At 62.1% G+C, this 21,652-nt stretch overlaps 1 protein-coding gene across 1 annotated transcript; it reads right to left on the reverse strand.

Moving 5' to 3' along the window:
- Positions 1–1,266: 1,266 nt before the first annotated feature.
- On the reverse strand, positions 1,267–21,252 carry MAP2K2 (mitogen-activated protein kinase kinase 2). The gene is made up of 11 exons (XM_032883572.1): positions 20,966–21,252; positions 17,295–17,505; positions 13,125–13,271; positions 9,081–9,158; positions 8,383–8,434; positions 8,173–8,297; positions 7,361–7,574; positions 5,485–5,549; positions 4,102–4,163; positions 2,964–3,009; positions 1,267–1,437 (listed from the first exon to the last, which is right to left on the reverse strand). The coding sequence occupies exons 1-11, from the start codon at positions 21,055–21,057 to the stop codon at positions 1,327–1,329; spliced, it is 1,203 nt and encodes a 400-aa protein (XP_032739463.1). The 5' UTR covers positions 21,058–21,252; the 3' UTR covers positions 1,267–1,326.
- Between the last annotated feature and the right edge of the window lie 400 nt (positions 21,253–21,652).

A 21,652-nucleotide genomic window follows, 5' to 3' on the forward strand; every position in this document is an offset into this window, starting at 1 on the left:
CTGTGGCTAGGCGTGGGTGGGACAGGCCCCAACATGTGGCCCATCCTGGTGGCTCGCGCTGGACCCCACCGCCCAGATGCTGACCCACCTTCCCGGCCCCACAGAGGGACAGCGGCAGACTTCAGGATCTTCTTTATTCTCCTCTCAACCAGGTGAGACTTTGGGGACTAGCAGTGGTGGAAACCTGGGAAGCTGCCGCAAGGAGCCAGCAACTTGTCTCTTCTTTGGCGTCCACAGGAAACAAGGCAGGAGACTAGAAGGGCCGCCTCCAGAAACAGAGCAGCTGGACCCCGTGACCTGTCACGGTGTCCAGGGAGTGGCTCCCCCGTCTCCAGAGGTGGCCCTGCTTTCCAGCCGCAGTGGCCCAGCCCTGGGTCCTGGGCCATGTGCATGACCCGATGGACACAGGAACCGGGACCACCACACCCTCACCGTTTCCCTGCCCGGCAGCTGTGGCTGGACGGCTGGAGGGCCTGAGGGATGCGTCCTGGGCGAGCAGAGGGGGCGTGAAGAGCCACGGCCTGCAGGCGCGGGGACGGCGCAGGCTCACTGGTGGGTCTGCGGGGCTTCTCCACCACACGGACAGCCTGGAAGCCCGCTGCTTCCTTTCTGCCAAGTGCCAGCTCAGCACCTGCCACTGAGAGCCAGGAGGGTGGCCCGGGCAGCAGAGGAGGTGGTGAGCAGGTCCCTCCTGGGGGCACGTGACAGGCGGGTCAGTGGCGTGACAAGACGGGGTCAGGGAGTGGACCCCATGACCAGCAATGGGCGCTAGGGCCCACCTGCAGGGGCGGGCGCCGGCGAGGGGGGCGACACAGGAGTGCGGGGCTGCGGCACCTCCCTTTCTCTGGTGAAAGACAGACACCGAGGTCTAGAGGGCCCCCCTGACGCTGCATCCCTTGGAAACAGAGCGAAGCCAGTTCCCGGCGCCTCCCTTACCCCATGATGCTGCCCCAGGTGGGCAGGGGGCTCATGGGGAGCTCTCCCGGCCTGGGGCTAAGCCAGAGGCTCATCCCCCGTCCCCCCGCGACAAACGGAACAAAGAGTACACTGGGCACGGTTTGCATTTTCTTTCCCTGTTTTGTTTTAACCCTAAGAAGCAGGTCTGAGAAGACCCCGCAAGCAGCGTCACCCGTCACCCTTCCCCGGGGACCAGAGGCCACACCAGCTGGGACAGGCGGGAGCAAGGCTCAGTGTCCCTGTGGCTGTGCGGGTGGCTCCGCAGACGGTGGAGGGAGAGGCGGGCCGGGGAGGGGAGGCACTGGCCTGGCCTGGGCGGGAGGGGCGGGGCGCGGGTGGGACGGCGGGCAGGTCACCCGCAGGACCCCATCAGACGGCCGTGCGCGTGGGCGTGCTGGGCTGCTTCAGCCGCAGCGTTTTACACAACCAGCCGGCAAAATCCACTTCTTCCACCTCGGACCGCTTGATGAAGGTGTGGCTCTGGAGGGAGGAGAGGCGCGTCAGGAAGGCCACGGCCCGCCCAGTGGAGCTCACGGGGGTGGCAGGTGAGGTGGGCTCGTCAGCCCTGGTCACGCTCTGAGGGGGACGGCACTGTCCCCGGCCCCTTGACGCCCAGAGCACCCCCGTTGTGAAGCCCGCAAGGTCCCCAGACACCACCCGCTGTCCCCCACAGTCGCCCCTGGGAGAGAACACCGGATCTGGAAGGAGAGAAGCGTCTGCGAGGACAGTAAGTCCCCAACACGTTCTGTCTGGTGCGGCAGCCACGGGCCATGAGAGCCTCCCAAGACCCTGACACTGGGCTCCCGGGGCTGAACAGAACTCGGCATTCTGTTTCGTTTCCAGAACTGTGAGAGCCACATGAGGCCGGTGGCAACTGCACAGGACGGGACACTGGAAGCTCCCTCCTGAAGGCTGGGGGGCATGAGCAAGGCTGTCCCCAAGGGCGTGCAGGGCAGGGGCGGCTCTGGGGGCTTGGGGGGCACGGGAGGGGTGCAGGCCTCCACGAAACGCCCAGCTGGGTGGCAGGACTCCCACGGTCTGGGGCAGCAGGCCCCACAGTAAGTGGTTTAAGTTGGGGCAGAGAGACCGGGGTGCCCTATGGGGACCTCAATACTAGGAGCTCGTCTAGATCACTTATCTGTACACCTTACACCTGACACATATTAATGACGTCACACGTGCCTGTAACACGTATAACTGGAACTCTCTGCTGGAACTGGGGCACACAGACCCTTCCCACGTGGTGCCCTTGGTGGCGCCCATGACCAGGAGACACTGGCTGTCACCGAAACTAACAGACGAGGCAAGACTGGACGAGGTGCCTGGGGACACCTCACAGGAGGTGCCAAAGCAGAGACCCCAGGATGGGGACAAGCCAGCTAAGAGGGCCACAGGAGGTGTCCCCTGGGGAGCAGGACTGTCCTGTGCAAAGGCCCTGAGGTGGAGACTCTGTAAAGGAGGCAGGAAGGCCGAGACTCCCTTCCTGGAAAGGCTGCGTCCTGACACTGAATAGAAGGCTCACGTTCTGCCGCGCCACAACGGGGGCCCAGCGCCCGGGACTCACACGGTCTCCCGTTGTGGAGGTGGGTGAAGGGCGGGCTGCCGCAGGCGTGGCAGGGCCGTGGGGATGAGAGCAGGCAGTGGAGGGGACTGAATGCGCTAGTGGACTCACTGCCCCATGTCCCCTGCCTTGCCAGGGGAAGGGGAGTTTCGACGCCCACCCTGGTTCTCAAGGACATCAGATGACAACCCTGGGACGGACAAGGAGGCTGGCAACCCTGGGTCTCCCCAGCCTGTGGGGCCCCACCAGCCCCAGGAACACCCCTGACCACGCCTCCAAGAGCCAAGAGCGCCAGGGCCGCTCTAGACCCGCCCACTAGTGGAGCCAGGAGACCACAGACAGGTGCTCTCTGGGGGGACACGCCGTGCAGGACGGCAGAGCCTCTCGAGGGCTGCCTGGGGTCTCTCCTCTCCCCGGGGCGAGCCAGTGCCCTGGGGTCACTTACCGTGAGCATCTTCAGATCTGCTCGCTCTGCTGGGTTCTTTACTAGGCTGGAGAGAAAGAGAGAGAACGGGGGAGACGACGCAGGGCAGTTAGCCAGCGGCCACGCGACCCCACATTCTGAGCCATGACAGGTCACCCCCGTCCCCGAGCCTGGCCCAGCTGAAGCCAGTTATGGCAAGGAGCAGGGGTGAGGACAGGACCCCTGGGGAGGAAAGGGCAAGGGTCTGACACCAGGACGAGAAGGAAGGGGAAAGGCTGTGGGGACCCCTGGCCACTGCTCAGTCTGAGGCCTAGCAGCAACAGCAAATAAATCCCCCTGATCTGGGAGTCTGAATGCCAAAATGGAACTTTTTCCTTTAAAAAAGCAGAACTGCTCCTGAAGACAGTTGCTCAAACCAGCCCGAAGTCAAACAGTGGCTGTTCAGAACCAAAAAAAATGCAAGGTGTAGAAAAACATTTACACACACCCCTGGTTCGTGCGGCAGTGTGCTCGCCAGTGGTGGCGCAAAGGGCCAGTGGTCCCTTCACCACCGGGAGTGGGTTTGCTACCGTGTGGGATGCAGTCCCCAGGCAGCAATGAGGCCGGCAGACTCCACCGCCCTGACCTGGAGGACTGCCCTCAAGGTGAGGGGGTGGCCCCAGGCCCCGTTCTACGCCAGAGCCTGCTCGCCCCAGGCCCATGCTGACGCACTGAGAACAGCTGGCCACTTGCCAGAACCCGACTTGGAAGGCTTGTTTGGAAGCTAGTGGGTTACAGGGCTCGAGGAATTAGGAAACTGGGATGCCTGCTGGCAGAAAGCAAGGCGGGAATGGCGTCATTTCCAAAGAGCCTGAAATCCTGGTTCTGGGCTTTGGGGACAGGATGGGGACAGCAGATGGACATCACGACTCAGCAGTCTTGGAAAGGGAACCTATCTGGGTTCTCAGGTGAGCTCCAGGTGCCCCCTGATGCCACCGCCCATGGGCAGTCCTGCCATTGATCCAGGAAGGGGGACCCGGCCCAGGACCAGGAAGGAAGTGTGCACCTGGGCCGGCGGCCGGGGTGTGGGAGCTGTCCCGGGAGGCAGGCGGGACCTCTGGCGGCATGGCATCCTGCCCTGGCCCGCCCGGAGACCACGCTGGGGGCGGTGGCACCTTACCATTTATTTACAAACTCCTGGAAATCCTGGGTGAAGACCCCACTGGGGAGCTTGGGAGGCGGCTGTGGGAGAGAGCAGAGAGGTGGGGGTTAGATGCTTGAAGAAGGTTCCAGAATCCTGGGGAGGTGCTTCTGGGCCTGAATCCATGAGGACAGCCCAGCACTTTTGGGGGGCCCTCAAAAGGCATCTCTCCTGGCCTTAGTCCCTTTCCCTTGCCAGAGGCGGAGCCCCCCCCCGACCCCTGTCTTCTGGCAGCTTCCACACAGGACCTGTTGCCCGTCTTGCCAATTTGGTCTCGGGCTCATCTGGGGTTCTCTTTGGAAAGTTCTGGTTTTGGGATCACAGCTGGTTCCAGGGGGTAGGAGAACAGGGCCCACCCATCTCCAGCTGGGGGTGTGGACCACTGGGGGAAGGGGTGGGGTATGAGGCAGCCGGTTCCAGAAGCCCAAGGAGCCTGGCCCCATGCGTATGTGCTGGGGTGGGCACAGCCGGGTGCAGGGGCAGGCCCCTGTCAGGGAAGGCAGTGGGCAGACTGCCCGGTGAAACCCGAGGGAACCCCTCCAGGCAGGGATGGGAGGTGGCGGCAGGCTCCCTGGGAGGACGGGCTTGCTGGGCCTAGGTGTGGCTGCAGGTGCAGGGCGAGCTGTGTCACCAGAGCCTGCCCGTCCTGTTCTGTCACGACCAGCCCTGCCCCAGGCCACTCACCCCACCACCCTATGCTAAGCCAGTGCCACACGCCATCCCCTTTCTCTGCCCTGACTCCAAAGGGCCCTTGGAAGCATACTTCGGCCCAAAGGAGGCCTAGGAGGGGCAACACGGCCAGGCGGGGAGGGCGGGCTTTGGGGACAGGTCCCACTCTGTCCCTTTCCAGCCGCAGGCCCGAGGCGGCTGCTCCCATCCTGCGATGTCTACGATGGAAACAACCCCACTACCAGCTTACGCGGTGGTGAGGAAGATCTGGGGGGTCGGGCCCGCCATGCCTCCTGCCCCGAGCTTCCCCTGGGGAAGGGGGTCATTTGTGACTGTGCGTGCAAGGACTCCGAGATGCGTGGAGAGCTCCCAGGGGTGGGGGGCAGCTCGGGCCGGGGGTGGGGGGTGTTCCGCAGCAGGACTATGGGGTTGTCTTACTCCCTCCATCCCCACACGTGCACACACACACGCACACACACGGGCACGTGAGCTCCTCCTGGGAAGTGGCGGACTCGTGTGGCACAGCAGGAAGGCTGCACTCCTACCCCCGACGACTGGCCATCGGGAGGTCCTGCCCGTCCCGACTCCTCCCCAACGCAGTCCGGTTTCCGTGCAGCTCTGGGTAACGACTTCCTAGTCCAAAGGCTTCACCCGCCCGCATGAAGACAAGCCAGAGGGGCCTCAGGTACGCACCTCATTCACAATATAGTCCAGCAGCTCGAAGATGGCCATGGCAGGCCGGCTATCTGTCCCGTGACCTGCGTGGGCCAAGACAAAACCAGGGTGAGGCAGGCGTCAGCGGAGTATCCTGCCCCTGACACTGGCCCAGAGCAGGGGAGGAGGCCTGGCGGGCTCCCTGCTGCTAGGCTCGCTTTCTGGGGAAAGCGGCTTCTCTCTGAGCCTCCGGTGAATTAACAAAACAAAACAAAGCAAAATGCCAACATGAACAGGAGCATTTTTTGAGAAGTCACACATTTGGCACGGTGCTGCTTCCAGGCTGTGCCAAAGTCACAAGCCCTGCCGTGCAGCTCCTGGGGAGGCTGTGCGGGTGGCGCTGACCAGCAGCAAGGCTGGCGGCATGACCTTGCGCAGAGCCGCGGGTGAGGGCAGCGTCAGGCCCCAAGTGCTGTCCGGACTGGACGGCCAGCGGAGGGTAGCTGACCCCTGTCTTCGACCCAGCTGGACTTTCGCCTTCTGTCCCCTGTCCTGAAACGGGCATGAGGGCCGGGGCTGGGGGAGGTGCTGGCAGGCCAAGGTGGCCTGGCACGGCCCGCTACTCCTCCCTGCTGGGACAGGGCCACAGCTGAACACCCACGATGCCATCTGGGAGTTGGTGCTGGGAGGGACAGGGCCAGGGCCCGGGGACACAGATGGCAGTGGGGGTGGGGTGGGGTTTCTCCCCTTGGAGAAAATCAAGACACCCCAGCGGTGAGGGTCTGTCCCTAAAAAAGGAGGAGCTGGGCATAAAAATACTGTGAAAGCTGCTGTCGGATGGCCCCGTCCGTGAGCCGCAAAGACAACGCGGTCCACTACACTGGGACACACGGCTGCAAACAGGAGCAAAGTTTTGACCCGTGCCGTCCCGGGGACAGACCCTGAGCCCACGACACGCAGGGAGGGAACCAGACACAGAAGGCCCCATGGAGTGTGAGCCCACACATGCGACATGCCCAGACTAGGCCCCTCCACAGACAGGAAGGTGGGTCGTGGGGGCCGGGGGAGGAGATGCGAGTGGGTAAGGGGCTTCTTTTGGGGGTGATGGAACGTTCTGAAACTAGACACTGGTTATGCCGGCACAACCTTGTGAAGACACAGAATTCCACGAACCGTACACCTTCCACAAGTGAGGCCTGGGGAGCATGAGGCCTAAGGGCTCCACAAAGCTGGCAGCAAACACGCCCAGCTGCGCTCGGCCGCACGCTCCCTTGGCCTCGCTCAACTCCCTTCCTGTCACTTGACTTCAAAAATGGAAATCAGAGTCCGAAGCGCTGTTTCGTAATTACGCTGCGTCCACCGTAACCCTTACTCTCCCCACCTCCAGAATGTGCCCGGCGGAGCCCCCACCTCCCGGGGGATTGTGCTGGCCTGCAGAGTCCCCCAAAGCCCCCGGCCTCTTGTCCCCTCCCACGCTGTGTGTCAGGACCGAATCGGACACGCCGCCCAAGGAAATTCTGAGCCATCGCTTCCGGGTTCTGCAAGGCCCGGCCCCACACAGCAGAACGCGTGCCGTGCGGCGGGCACGCAGGTGGCTCGTGGGGCCATCCTCGTGCGATGAAATGCCGGAAAACCCGCCAACCAGCAGCCCGGCTGAGGTCGTTCCAGAACAACTGCCCCCCCCCCCGCCCCCTAGGCTGGCCACAACCCGCGCAGCTGCCTTAGATGGCAGCAGCCTGGGGAACCGTCCCCAGAAGCCTCAGGACCACCCGGGGACGCTGAGCACAGTTAGCGCGACCGGGGACAGCTGGTGCTGAGCGGGGCCGGAGCAGAGGCAGCTGCCGCCCCGCGCACGGCACTCCCCATGTGCGGCTCGCGGCCTGCCCCAGCCCGAAGTTCCAGAGTCAGGCCGTACCGCTGATGGGGCGTCCGGGGGGTCTCGGCCGCGGCGAGATGCTGTGAGGCTCTCCTTCTACCCCGTCCACCACGGGCCGGCCAAATATGGCCTCCAGCTCCTTGGCGTCTGGCGGGGGGATGGGGTACCTTCCGATGGACAGCTCCACCAGGGACAGCCCCATGCTCCAGATGTCTGACTGCACGGAGTAGTGCGTGCCCTGCAGCCGCTCCGGCTGTCGGCGAGAGAGCAGAGAGACGCCCGATGGGCGCTGGGACCTGGGAGCGCGCGTGGCGCTCCTCCTGCAGCCCCATCCGGGCCTGGGCCACCCTCCAGAGACCCAGCCACGGAGAGAGAGCGCGACTCCCTCTCCTCCCTGCCCCTGCAGCGGGACCACGACGCTCCCGGCCGGGGCTGACAACGGCGCTCAACAGCCAGACCTCCGGCCCTTTTGGAAAAGGGTGGCCGCCCCAGGAAAGGCAGAGGGGTGCCTTCTCTTCCACGACAATCCCAAGACTAGCTTCTCAGAGTCTGCTCCTGAGGTCACCCAGATGTTTCCTAAGCTATCTGGGGGGTAGACGCTTGGCCCAGAGGCTGCCTGACTGCTCTCCTGGACGGGGCTCTTCCTGTTAGCGGGAGGCACCGGGCGGGCACTTCCAGAGAGAGCCCGGCGTGAGCAGACAGCCACAGCGAGAATCTGGACGGAAAAGAGAAACCAAGCGGAAACGGCAAGTGTACTACGGAGAACTGCAGGCTTTGGAAAAGCTTCTGGAAAACAGAACAGCTGACAGGCCGGGGAGGATCCAGACCTCCTCACGCCACGACGGACTTACAGACATGTAGGACCGAGTTCCCACGAAGGAGTTGGCCATGGAGTCGATGAGCTGCCCGCTCACCCCAAAATCGCACAGCTTAATCTCCCCTCGGGAGTTGACGAGGATGTTGGAAGGTTTCACATCTACGGGCGGGGCCGGGCAGGTGAGGGGGGAGCCAGGCCTGCCTGCCAGCCCCGCCCAGCCCCCAGGCACCCCTGCCCGGCTCACCTCGGTGCATGATCTGGTGCTTTTCCCGGAGATACGCCAAACCCCGGAGAACCTGTGGGGGAGCCCCAGGCTGGGGTCAGCGGGGCAGCACCGTGGGCAGACCTAAGGGCCTGCTAGTCTGCTAGACCTAAGGCCCACGAGCTCAGGGAGGAGCCCCTGTTGAGGGGCGGGGGCAAGTGAGAAGAGCAGCAGGGACGGTCATACTGTCCCAGGTCAGCGGGCACACGCCCGGCTCACCCACCTGCACGCACGGCCCACTGGCCGGGCAGGCGCTCAGCAGAGACTGGCCAGGCCCAAGGCCCAGCAGGAGGGCCGCCCTGCCCCAACGGGGATCGTCTGGGGAGTGCTTCTGAGCTGGGTTTGCATGGAGGCCCTGCAGGCGGACGGCCATTTCACCAAGGGACAGTGGCACTGTGGGGTCCTATGCAGCTGGGGCCCTTGCCACTTGGGCCCTGGGCACCCCGACACCTGAATGGGGAAGGGAAGCATCACTCCCATTTTATAGGCCACAAGATGCCACTGGCCAGGCCTGCAAATGGCAGAGATGGGTGTGGGCTGCAGTCCCGGGCTTCCGGTGGCTGCTCTGACTCTGGCCACGTGGAAGGGGGTGGGGAGAATAAACCCGGGCAGAGCACTGGGCCAGAAGCATGCGCACGGCCCCCAGCACTTGCCTGGCCAGAGGGGCCGGAGCCACTTACCGCAATGCTGACCTTCCCCAGGATCTCCTCGGGAATTCTCTTGGCTTCTTTCAACACCTGGTCCAGGGAGCCACCATCCTAGGGTCAGCACAGAAAAAAAAAAAAGCCAGCCGTGCTGAGTGGGCGGCCGGGCAGGGCAGAGGATGGTCCCGAGAGGGACACTGGAGCAGCAGGTAGGAAGGTGAAGCATTTCCCCGGTTCCCGGCAAACTGAAGCCTGGCTTCCTCCACAGGAAACAGAGGCCAGACCACTGCCAAGTGCCACCCGCTGGCCCAGAGTGGGGCCTCCTTCAGGCCCCAGCAGCTCTGGGGTTCCCGAACAGCCCATCCAGTAAGGAAGGACAAGGGTGGCAGTACGCTCCCTCAGCAGCCTGGCCTTCCGGGAGCCCAGGCCTCTGACTCAGCTGGCCTTCCCAGGTTGCCACGGCAGCGGCGGGCGAGGCAGAGAGCCAGGCTGGCAACCGGAGCAACCACGAAGGCGCCAGAGCTCCACCGCCCGCTTCTGGGGCCTGGGTTCCAGTCCTGCCAGCCCGCGGCAGCCCCACTGCACCGGGGTCGGAGAGCTGGGAAAGGAGGCCAGGAGGCACCAGGGGAGGAAGAGGAGGAGGGAGTTGCTCCCCTGCCTCTGGCCAATAGGTCTGGTGCTGTGCTCCCTGCACAGGTCCTCCCGCTCAGCTCCCCACCCCAGGCCTGGCCTTAAATCCACAGGTTGCCTGACAGCAAATCTGGAGACCAAGCCCAGGCCAGGGTCCTCACTGGGCCCCCGGGATGCCAGGTGGACACGGCGGGGAGGGCCGGGGCCTGCTGTCTCCAGCACTTCTACCCCAGCCTTGCTCAGCTAGAAAGGCCAGCGGCGGGAGCTCTAGAACACCCAGTGCGCTGTGAAGCTTCTACAACCGGCACGGACTCCGGCCTAGCTTCTGCTGGGGGGGTGTGCACAGAGAGAGGCCGGGCCCCGGGAGAAACCCACGGGCCGGCCTTCCTGGGTCCGCTGCAGGACCAGCGGGAAGGCCTTCTAGGGTCAGCTCTCCCCTCTATCACCCGACCGTAAAAGCATACTGAAAAATTCCTAAACTAGGACCCTGCTTTGCAACACAGCTCCTTTCGCTCTGGACTTTTTCATGGAGCCGCGGCAGGTTTATAGATGAGGACGTCTGGGGAGAGCACCCCAGAAAGGCCACGGTAGGCCAGACGCCGTGCGGGGACCTCGTCAGCGGCTCTGACAGTTCGGGGAACGGACAATTCTGTCCTCTCTCTGGCTGCCGCTGCTTCACCCCATGCCCATGCCCACCACAGACGCCCGCAGACACGGCCCAGTGTCTGCTGGGGCAGGATCGCTTCCGGACGAGACCCCGGTCCACGCTGAGAAGACGGTAAGTTGCTCAAGTCATGCTGACAGGAAGTGGTGCAGGAGACAGCACAACTGAGTCCCTCTGACCCCAAATGTCACACCCTGTGCGGCATCACGCGCTTTCGTTTTGTGTGTGTTCTCAGTGTTCCGGGAACGGCGCTCTTACTAAGCAAGCGCCGCTCGAATACCGTCTTAGAAAAAGCTCAACTGTAGGTAGGGGCGGCCGGGTGGCTCCGCTGGGGCAGCGCCTGGCTCCCAGCTTCGGCTCCGGTCGTGATCTCAGGGTCGTGAGGTCAAGCCCCGCGTCAGGCTCTGTGCTCAGCGTGGAGCCTGCTGGAAACGCTGCCCCTTCCCCTGCTCACACTCTCTCCCCCTCTCTCTCGCTCAAAACAAAAGCAATTATAGGTAAGCGACACTCTCCTCTCCCTAAATTTCCACTCGCCTCCCCTGAAATGTGGCTTCCAGATCCTTCTGTGTATTTGCATACGCTCCCATATGCGCTAGAAAACACAGCGTTTAAAAACTGAACGGAAGTGGGCTCCCATTATGCGCATTTTCTCCCGCGGCACATAAGCACCATCTCCCCGCCTTGCTGGCAAGTGGCCCGGTACCCATCCTTACCCCTCCCCGGGCAGCGGGTGTGTGATTTTCACGGTCACAGAACAAGAGAGCACGTGCTTCAGACACGACCAGACGCCCAAATACCAAGAGGTACCGCTGGACGGGCAGCAAGCCGCCCCCCACATCCCCGGTCTGCAGGGTCTGCCCCGAGTTGTCGGTGACAGCCCCAGAAGCCGGCAGGTGCCGCCTGGAGAGCCCCCCCTCCTGTGCTGAGTCTGGGCTGCTCATCCCCCACTCGGGGTCTCTGCTCGCAAGCCGGGGCTGGAACCAACCCGTCGGGAACAGGAGCCGATTCACACCCAAACCTACATAGAGACGACGTCTCACCCTCTGCTCCCTGCTCCAGACTCTGCGGGAAGACTGGATCCCTCCACCCCGACCCCGGCCCCACGGGCAGGCACTGCCACCCCTCAGGTGGAGGTGGGGAGAACCTGGTCCCAAATCACGCCTTTGGGAGGTGGGCGATGAGTACAAGCCGACCCCAAGCTGTCCCGCAATGTGGCACATGAGCGAGCGTGGCAGGAATGTCCCGCACACTCAGAAAGGCCCTGGGCACACGGGGCGGTTTTGTGCACAGGTCACGTGACGTGGAAACACCACGAAGGCCAATGGGACAGCCTCCCCCTTCCGGTACGTTATGACCCGGTATTTTATGATGCGTCTGTTCTCACCCTTCCTTGCTGGCAGCGCCCCCTCCCAAAGGCTCATGGCTAACTTGCAAACTGCGGCATCGGAGCTCGGCGCGCTGCGCCGGTGCACACCTCACCTGACGGCGTCTTTGCCAGAGGGAGCCGCTGCCCTCCTCCTACACCCAGCAGGAAAGCTCACCGAGAAAATCCAACCAAGAATAAGCAGCGGATGGCCACGACACACCCCTGGGACCGCCAGCACCTCCCCCCGCCCCGCGTCACAGCAGCTCCTCCTCGTGCTGCTGGGGGCAGACGCCTCACGCAGGAAACCTCTGCTTAGGTTCACCGACAACTGAGGCAGAAGGCAGGCCAGGCTGAACCACTCCCCCTCCTCTATGAGGGCAAGAGGCACCTCTGAATTCCCAGTGCGTTCAGGGAAAACAGGGAGAGGAGGCAAAGGGCGCCCCTTGGACCACAAAGGGACGCCCGTCCCTTCTCGCGCTAGGTGCCTGTTTGCAGTGACCGCCAGGTGGGCGGCGGGTTTGACCTCCCTCTCCTTCTGCGCTGGGGTGCTGCCGGGCCAGGAGCCTGGGGGCCAGGTAGGGGCAGAGCGGGAGGGCGGGAAGTACCTTCTCCAAGGCAGGGTCACCCCACGCGGCTGCTCACAACGCACCCCTCCCGGCTGCTTGCTCAAACTCACTTCCTGCCCCTGTTACAACACCGTCAGGGAAGAGGGCGCTGTGCCTGCAAGGCGTAGCCAAAGCCCCCGGGCCCAAGGTCACCGCATCCTGGTTTTGCAAGGGCCCCAACGGGCGGGAGCCCCGACGGCCCGGCAGCAGGCAGCCCCGTACCGGACGGATCAGGCTCCCCCCAGGGCCCTCAGCGTTGACCACTTCTGCTTTCGTTATCCCCGATCCCACCCATTTCTGAGGTTCAAGACTAGCGTTTCTTAACAAGGGGGCTCATCAGAACCAGCAGGACGGTTTGAAACAAGATCAGTTCCCAGGTTCCACCCCAGAGCTCTGATTCCACAGACCCGAGCTGGGTGGCAAAGCTGGGTCTCACCCTGAACAGAGTGCGCAGATTGCTGCCCCCTGCTCCGGGGCCCCTGGCCCCAGCAACTCCGCCTCCGGGACCTCACCCCACCTCTGGCCCAAGGACATTCCTGCGCTGCTGCTCCCGACAGGGGGGAAACAACCTGTGTCCGCCACCCCAGTGGCGCTCGATGAACTACCTGACAGGCTCTCGCCGTGGCCGGGACATGGACCGTGGGGAAAGCGGCGTTGGCTGCCTGTGTGCCAGTGGGGAGCGGCTTCCACTAGGTATGCGGGCGGAGGCCAGGCTGCAAGGGGGGCGTCTTGTGCACACAGAACCGGGGACCTAGGTGTACACGGCCGCGCGGCACGGAGCGCCTCCAGGGACCGCTGGCAGCGGGCGCGCTCACCATGTGCTCCATGCAGATGCTGATCTCGCCGTCGCTGTAGAAGGCCCCGTAGAAGCCCACGATGTACGGAGAGTTACACTCGTGTAGCACCTGCAGCTCGCGGATGATCTGGTTCCGGATGGCCGGCTTGATCTCCAGGTGGATCAGCTGCGGGGGGGAAGTGAAGGGGGCTCACAACCAGGCTTCTAGGGGGCCCAGGAGGCGGCGGCTTTGGCCCCCGACCCTTAATGTGCTCACGGCAGCTTTCGACACTGTGCAATCCGCGCCGAGGCACTTACCTAGAGAACAAAAACCACACGTCCACACACCAACTCCTCCAACTGTGTCCACACAGCAGGACTCACAACAGCCAGCGTGTGGCAGCTGCCTAAGTGTTCCCCGCCAGGTGAAGAGATATGCGCGCGCCCACACCCACACACAGGCACGCCGCTCCACCGGGACAGGAGCGGGGCGCCCCACGCGCTACCCTGGGGGTGGGCCCCAAGCGCACGATGCTCAGGCAGGGAACCACCTGGAGGAGGCTCCCGGCTCCCCTTCCACCCGAGTTCAAGTCAGCGGAAGGGGGGCTCCCCCACGACATCCCGACGTTCACACGGGAAGAAACCGAGGACTGTCTGGAGAGATGCAGTCATGGCTGACAACGCCGACAGCCCGACAGGAAAGCGTCGAAGCCGGGGCTCCACGTCCGGGCCGCTTAGAATCCCAGCTGCTCCGACCATTGCAATAGGACAACAGAACGTTATTTCCACCTGCCTGTCAGGGGCGTCTGAACCTATCGCCAGAGGTCCCACATTTCATTGGAGCCCTGTGACAGGGAGAGGGAGCGGCAAAGACTTGCTCGAAGGGGACCCGCGCCTGGAAGGACAAGTGGGAGTTGGCCGGATGGATGTGGTGGCCAGTGGGGGGCAAAATGCTGACTGAGGCCACCAAGGCAGGAAGGGGTGTGCGTCAAGCTCAGGGAGGTACACAGTGTGTGTGGGGAGAAACACCTGCTCCCCGATGACTCCGGCCACCTTGAGAACAGCAGAAGGTCGTTGTGGGATGGTGCCTGGTACCTGTTGCCCCTCCCCGGCAAAGCTTCATGACTCCACTTGGGAAGGCTCTGGCCACAGGTTCCAGGCCCTGTGCTCCCCGCCACGGCCACCCCCAGTGGGACCTGGGGACGCTCTCTCCTCTGGGGGGACCGCACCTGTGACATGACATGCCAACAGGCACACACGAGATGCTGGTCTGAAAATGAAGTGTTGCCGTCTACGCGGAAGGCAGGAGGTCTGCTCTCAAAATCCCGGAAATTTTTGAGGCCGAAGGATGTGCCCCACAGGGTGACAGAGGCCAACATCAGCCACAGAAATGCAACCAGGCCTCGCGTTCAGTTGTAGACCCTCCGGCTGCCGCATCACCAGAGTGCAAAGAAAAAGAAGTGACTCTTTTCACGTATTTTAACTCAATGCAGCATATCAAAAAATGACTGTTTCAGGGGCTCCTGGGTGGCTCAGTGGGTTAAGCCTCTGCCTTCAGTTCAGGTCATGATCCCAGGGTCCAGGGATCGAGCCCTTCATCGGGCTCTCTGCTCAGTGGGGAGCCTGCTTCCCTTCCTCTCTCTCTGCCTGAGTCCAAAAAAAAAAAAAAAAAAAAAGACTGTTTCAACTTGCAATCCATGTAAAAAATATTCATGCAACGGTCCCATACTGAGTCTCTGAAACCTGGCGCCGTGGTTCTCTGCACAACAGAGAACCGGTCGGTCTAGCCGGACCGACCGCGTCTTGGGGACTCCATGCACACGGCTGACCGGGCTGGCCGCCATGGACACTGCAGCTCTCGGCCAAGAACTTCAAAGGAGCCACAGATGAGCGACTGAGCTGGGGAGCAAGAACTCCAGGCTTTGCACCAGAGGAAGGGGCGGACAAAGGTGGGCGGCACTGGACGGAAACCCAGAGGTCACAGGAGCCTGGAGTTGGGGCCTGGCATGGGAAGGACGGCCACCGGAAGTCAAGATGCTTCTGGGAAAGATGCAGGGAGGACGCAGGGGCTCATGGGCCACTTCCACCCGGGCCTGCAGGGTGGGCCTTCCAGGTCCCCAAAGAGCCACACTGAGAGCATATGGACAAAGAGCAGGCACAGGAAGGGGCACACTTCTGAGCACACATTTCCACAGCAACCTGGGTTGCAGGTTCTAGAGGCTCGATCCTGTTTCAGGGGCACGTGGCTGCCGAGCGGTCAAGCGTGTGTCAGGGCCGGGCTCCCGGATCACCCAAACCCATGCTCTCTCCACGCCACCCCCTGGGGTCATGCACGCTCCGGGAGCTGGTGACACAGGGACGGCGCAAGCCATTCAAACCCAACACCAGGCCCGTCCAGGAGTTTTGGCGACTTCTACGGCGGAATGGGGCTGCACACAAGAAAGAGAAGGGAAGACATTCTGGAGGCAAAACGCTGACAGCTTCCTCCAGGCCCAACAGGAAAGGGCAGGCCCGAGAGGGCTCACACCCAACTCGGACGCCGACCCACCTTGGCCCGTTTCCTTGTGTGTAAAATGGAGCTTTTGCTCCCCGGAGACCAGAACAGGACACCAGCTCTGCCGCGCAGCAGCCACTCGAAGGATGGCAGCCAGGACCACGACGCGGCCTCGCAGGGGCCACAGACCCCCATCAGAGGCAAGCAAGCGCTCGGGGCCCACACAAATGCGATGCCCAAACAGGCTCCTCTGCCCGAGTTCTGGGGAGCCCAGGAGAGCACGTGCCCAACACACACCCTAATTCATCCTATGGCTCCCGGGGCCCGGGCAACGCAGAGGTCTTGCCCCAGGGCTCGCAGAAGGATGCAGGAGTCAGAACACAACGTGTGAGTCAAGAACACACTTTCTATCGCATGTGATTGTAAACCTCAAGACCAGTTCCCTTGGCGCTTACAGGACTGCTCTCCCTGCTCTCTCCCAGCAGGTCATACTGGATAGGAAAACCCTCTGCCGATCCAAGGGGCCACAGGGATGCTGGCAGCAAACGGTGCTGCGCGGGGAGAAGCCCCGCCCCAGGCTGTTTCTGGAGATCTGGTGACCTTATGTCCTCACAAAGCCATACGCAGCACCCGTTGGTGCCCCTGGTGACCGCTCAGCTGGCCTGCGGGCTCTCCGAGGTCCCCAATGCCGACCTGGGCCAGCACGCTGTTCGCAGGGTCCCCCCTCCCCACCAGCCGTGGAATCTCACATCTGCCTTTCTATCCCTGTTCACGGGGTGACAGCAGACCCGAGATTTCTGGGGTCTCCAGCTCAGCAAAGGCTGCCTGCGTGGAGGGGGCAGAGCCAGGTCTCGGAGGGCTGGCGTGCTCCAGGGGCAGGAGAAACAGGCCAGGGGTCAGCCAGCCAGCGCAGCGCTCCCGGGAAAGGCAGGACAGCGGGCACCACGGAGGCATGGGGTGCCCGGGTTTCTGAGCATGCGAAATAGGACCTACGGGGGAGGGGATTCCAGAAGAGGTGATTTTCCCTGCCTGAGAGAACGTGCCTACAGGAGCAGAATAATTTGTCACACAAAGTCCCCTGGTTATGTGAGCCACTATCCCCAAAGGGTCACATCCTCCTCTTCTCCACCCATCCAGCTTGCAGGAAGGACTCTAGACCGCTCAGCTAGGAGGGTGAGGGCGCCAGTCTAGAACGATCCGGACGTTTCTGAGCACGGGAGTTTAAGTTCTGGAAGGCAGAAGTCAGGGGCGGAACGGAAGAGATGCTCAAGGCAGAGGGGCACTGCCATGTCCTAACCAGATGCCGGTTCTCCCTGAGGACAGGGGAGGGCTGAGCATGCCAAGCCCAGGGGCCAATCAGAAAGCAGAGGCCTGGGGTGCCTGGGTGGCTCAGTGGGCTAAAGCCTCTGCCTTTGGCTCAGGTCATGATCCCAGGGTTCTGGGATCGAGCCCCGCATCGGGCTCTCTGCTCGGCACGGAGCCTGCTTCCTCCTCTCTCTCTCCCTGCCTCTCTACCTTACTTGTGACCTCTGTCAAATAAATAAATAGAAATCTTAAAAAAAAAAAAGGAAAAGAAAATTAAAAAAGCAGAGGCCTGCACCTTTCAAACCTCCCTCTTATTTCGGGGGGGAGGGTGGTGGTGGGCGGGGGCTGCCCCACCACACACCGCCGCAGGGCACAGGGATGGAGGGCCCGCCCTCACCGACCACCCCTCACCTTTCTTGCCATGATGAGTCCGGACGGTCTGTGCTGGACCTTGGTGACCACCCCGCCGTTCCCAGCTCCCAGCTCCGAGATCCGTTCAAAGTCATCATCCTTGAGCTCCCCGACCTTGGCCTTCTGGGTGAGGAAGGCTTCTAGTCGCTTCTTCTGCTGCTCATCCAGTTCTAGCTCTGCCAGCTTCTTCTGGAGGTCCACCAAGTTTGCTCTGCAAAGACCCAAAGGGCAAGGGCCAGTGAAGACAGTGCAGGCTGTGGAAAGAGGACTGGACCCGGCCGAGCTCAGGGTGAGGCCGCGGAGTGCCAGGCCCCAGGTGCGTGGCTGCAAGGACACTGGGATGGATCAGACACCAGCCCCTCCCTCAGGACCGGCTCTGGCTCACTGGTGCTAGTCTCAGACCCAGGAGCTCCCGTTCCTGACACGAGGACTCTAGACCACGTGGGAAGGAGACGTGGGAACAGGGAGGGGATGGGCTGGTGAGGGAAGCCACGGGTCAGGTGAGGGAAGGCTCAGGCAGACACAGAGGAGGAAACTCGTTCTGAGCGGGGTCAGGGCCAAGAACAAGAACTGTGGGGCAGAAGACAGAAGTTGCAAGATGCCTGCCTTTAAAGTACACGAATGACACAGGGGCACTTGAGGGGAAACGGAGAGGGGCAGACAGCAAACAGTGCAGACATTTCCAGGGCGCGGCTGCCCAGCCAGCAGGCTCTTAGGACGTTACTGTAAACACGAAGCATTTATGTGCACAAACGTTCCTGCAGCCGGTCATTAAAAAACAACCGGGGCGCCTGGGTGACACAGTCGGTTAAGTGTCTAGTTCTTGATTTCGGCTCAGGTCATGATCTCGGGTCATGGGATGGAGCCCCACATCGGGCTCCATGCTCAGTGTGGCGTCTGCTTGGGGTTCTCTCCCTCCCCTGTGCTCTCTCAAATAAATAAATAAATCTTTAAAAAAAGAAAAAAAAGGAAAGGAAAAAAACCAACACCCCACCATATACACCCCTTTATTAGGTGATATGAGGAATTTCCCAAGGAATTTTGACTGAAAGCTATTCTCACGAATGCCTTGACTTTGACCCAAACCTGGAGTCAACAGCAGGTCCCTGTAACAGGTGGGCAGACATTAGCTCAACGCACCAAAGGACTAACCCAGTGCTGTCCCAAAGAAATAGAATAAAAGTCACGTGGGCAAATTTTTTTTTTTTTAACACATGTACAATTAAAATTTTTCTGGCTATGTTAAAAAATATCTATCAGGTGAAATTAGTTTTACCATATTCAATTTAACCCATCAAAAATACAAATTTCACGGGGCTCCTGGGTGGCTCAGTGGGTTAAAGCCTCTGCCTTTGGCTCAGGTAATGATCCCAGGGTCCTGGGATCAAGCCCCGCATGGGGCTCTCTGCTGGGCGGGGAGCCTGCTTCTTCCCTCTCTCTGCCTGCCTCTCTGCCTACTTGTGATCTCTGTCTCTATCAAATAAATAAATAAAATATTTTAAAAAATACAAATTTCAACATGAAATCAGTATAAACAAATTAATGAAAACTTATTTTTCCTTTTTCTTCATATAAAGCCTCTGGAATCTGGAAGACATATTATACATCCAGCTCCCCTGAATTCGGACCTGGGACATGTCAAATCCCGGTGGTGGCCTGGGGCTGACTGGACCAGAGAAGGTGGGCAGCTCAGAGAGTCTCTAAAGGTCCCGGGGTGATGCCCAGCCACCGATTTCTGAGGGTTTTTAAGAGGCTGACCCCCAACTTGGGGAAGACCTGCCAGGGGGATTAAAGCAGGGAATGAAGCGGGGGACTGGGGCTCTCTCAGGATACTTCCAAACCTCAGATTTGACCCTAACTGGGCTAGAACTTGGAGGCTGAGCAAAGGGGCACAGCTGGGAATGAGATGAGGGAAGTCATCGGAGCTGCTACATCGAGAAGCTGCTAGAAGGCAGGGGACTAGGTGCTACTTCCTGAACACACACCAGGGCTTACGAACACCACCCTGTTTCACTCTCAAGATTTTCCTGGGAGGTGGGTATCTTGTAGTCCCAGCCCACATAGGAGGGAACAGGCTCAGAGAGGTTAAGTAACCTGCCTGTGGGTCGCAATGCAGGGAAGTAGCAATGCCTGGAACCAAACCCGTGACCATCCTCACTGCCAAGCCCTGCTCATCACGGCACGGTGCTGAGCCGGGACCGAGGGCCTACCAGGCACTCCCTGAAAGCCTGGGTAACAGAGACCTGGTCGAGGAAGGGACAGAGGAGGGAAGGCAAAGGAATCAATGTACACGACAGGCTTCTTTCCTAAAGGGCTGAAGAGGTGGTTTTGAGACCAGACTCTGCAAAGTCGTCTTCACGGGACCCTGCGATCTGAACATGCGTCCTGGTAGTCAGCTGCTCCATCCACTTTCCATGCAATAGCAACCCAGCTGTGGCTACAAAGAAACCCTGGAATTCCAATGGCTGGCTTCCTCTGCAGGGGGCAGTTCTGGAAGGGGTGGAAATCAGAAGCAAGTAAAAGAAAGCGGAGAGAGAACGGAGAAGGCGCTCTCCTGCAAGAAGAGTAAGCAGCGGGCTTTTGAAAATAAGGACCCCGTCCCCATGTCGAGCTGCCTGCTCCGAGACAGAGAAAGAGGTCAAGTCGCACACGCAGGCATCAGACCCTCTTGCCCGGGCACAGGGGCCGGGTCCCCTGAGTGGGGCCACACACGATGCTCCCCCATCGCGCCTGGTTCTCAGGGGGTCACGCCACACCCACAGCAAACAGACCCCAGCCCGGGGCCTCTGCAACCATCCTGCTCCTCTTTACTGTGAGGGACAGTGGGGAGATCCCAGGGACGTCTATGGCCAAGGGATCACCCTCGCTTGACCTCGCAAGTGTGTGCCCCTCCCACAGTAGGATTCCCCTACTCAAGACCCCACTGTCCCAGATGCTCCTTTCTGTCCCTTCCCCCAAAGTCCTCCTCTCTGCTTCCGTGCCTGCCTGCGGCTCCATCCTTGTCCTCCTCCCTGCCAGGATCCTGCAGCTGACCTCACCGCTCAGGGGCCTCGCCTGCCCCTGTGTCCTTAGAGACCCTCAACTAGTCTTCTCCCTAGGGGGTCCTGGCTCATCCTAGCCCTCTACCGCCCTTCCCCTCCAGGGACCCTTCCCCCCACTCTTTGGTATGCAAGCCCCCCCAATTTCACTACTGGGGCCCCATACCCCATCTTCTTCCTCAGGGACCTCCCCCTGGCTTCATTCTCCACTGAGACTCCTCCCCCCCCTCCTCTCCGGGCAGGAGCCCTCCCTCAACTCCATTTCCCTCCTCCAGAACCCCCACCCCGTCCTCTTCTCCCAGAGACCCTCTCCCCAGAACACACGACTGGGACCCCCTCTCCTGACTCAATCCTCAGGGTCCCGCACCCCGTCCTCTCCATTCAGTGACCCCCCTGCCCCAGTCTTACTAACCAGGACCCCCTTCCCCTCAACCTCACTACCGAGAGCGCGGCACCCCATCCTCTTCGCCAAGGGACCCGCTGCCCCGACCTCACTACTCAGGGCCCGCACCCCATCCTCTCCACTCAGGGAACGCCCGACCCACCTTTTCCTCTCAGGTCCCCCCTCCTACCCACCTCACTACTCAGGCACCCCCGCCCCTTCCCCACCCCGGCCAAGCCCGGCCCACTCACTCGGAGGCGCCCTCGCTGGTGGGGGACGGGCCCTCGGCGATGGCGGGGTTGATAGTGAGCGCCGGCAGCACCGGCTTCCTCCGGGCCAGCATCGGTGCTCCGCGGGCCGGCGGCGGCGGCACCTCTAGCCGGGGCCCATAGGGGGCGGGCCGGGAGCGGGCGGCGCCGACGCGAGCCCGGGGCTGCGGCCGCGGCCTAGGCGGGCGCCGGGGCGGCGAGTGACGGCGTCGCTGCGGACCCGGGCCGAGGGGCGCCGACGGGCACCGGGGCTGAGGCCGAGAAGCCGCCGCCGCAGAAGAGGCCCTTCCGAAGCTGACGCTGCAGCCCGAGCCCGGGAAGCAGAGGGCAGGGAGGGGGAGCGACGAAATCGCGCGCCGGCCTCTCGCGAGAGCCAGCGCCGGGAGCCGCGAGGCCCCGCCCCTCACCGCGGTGCGTGCGCACCAGCCGGAGGCCGCCTTCCAGTGGTGGGGCGGGGGAAAGGGGCGGAGATCTACCGAGACGCCGCCAGGAGCGTGCACCCTTGCTCGCTTCCTTCAGCTGGTTTGCGCATGCGCCTGAAGCTCTGGGCGGAGGCGCGAAGGAGGCGGAGCCGGCGGGAGGCGCCTTGGGAGCTGATGAGAGTGGGCAGGTGCGCGGTTTCGAGGCCAGACCCCCGTGAACCCTGTGGGTGCCGACTGGGGCTGCGTG

The sequence above is a fragment of the Lontra canadensis genome, unplaced genomic scaffold, assembly GCF_010015895.1.
Source record: "Lontra canadensis isolate GAN:19392208 unplaced genomic scaffold, GSC_riverotter_1.0 scaffold88, whole genome shotgun sequence".
Lineage (NCBI taxonomy): Eukaryota > Metazoa > Chordata > Mammalia > Carnivora > Mustelidae > Lontra > Lontra canadensis.

What these genes read in the sequence shown, in the direction of transcription:
- MAP2K2 (XM_032883572.1), bottom strand. Translation starts at nt 21,057, where the DNA reads ATGCTGGCCCGGAGGAAGCCGGTGCTGCCGGCGCTCACTATCAACCCC. An exon ending in GCATCTGCATGGAGCACATG is followed by an intron (nt 9,159 to 13,124) that starts GTGAGCGCGCCC and finishes TGCTGACCCTAG; the next exon opens with GATGGTGGCTCCCTGGACCA. An exon ending in TGGGGAAGGTCAGCATTGCG is followed by an intron (nt 8,435 to 9,080) that starts GTAAGTGGCTCC and finishes GCTCCCCCACAG; the next exon opens with GTTCTCCGGGGTTTGGCGTA.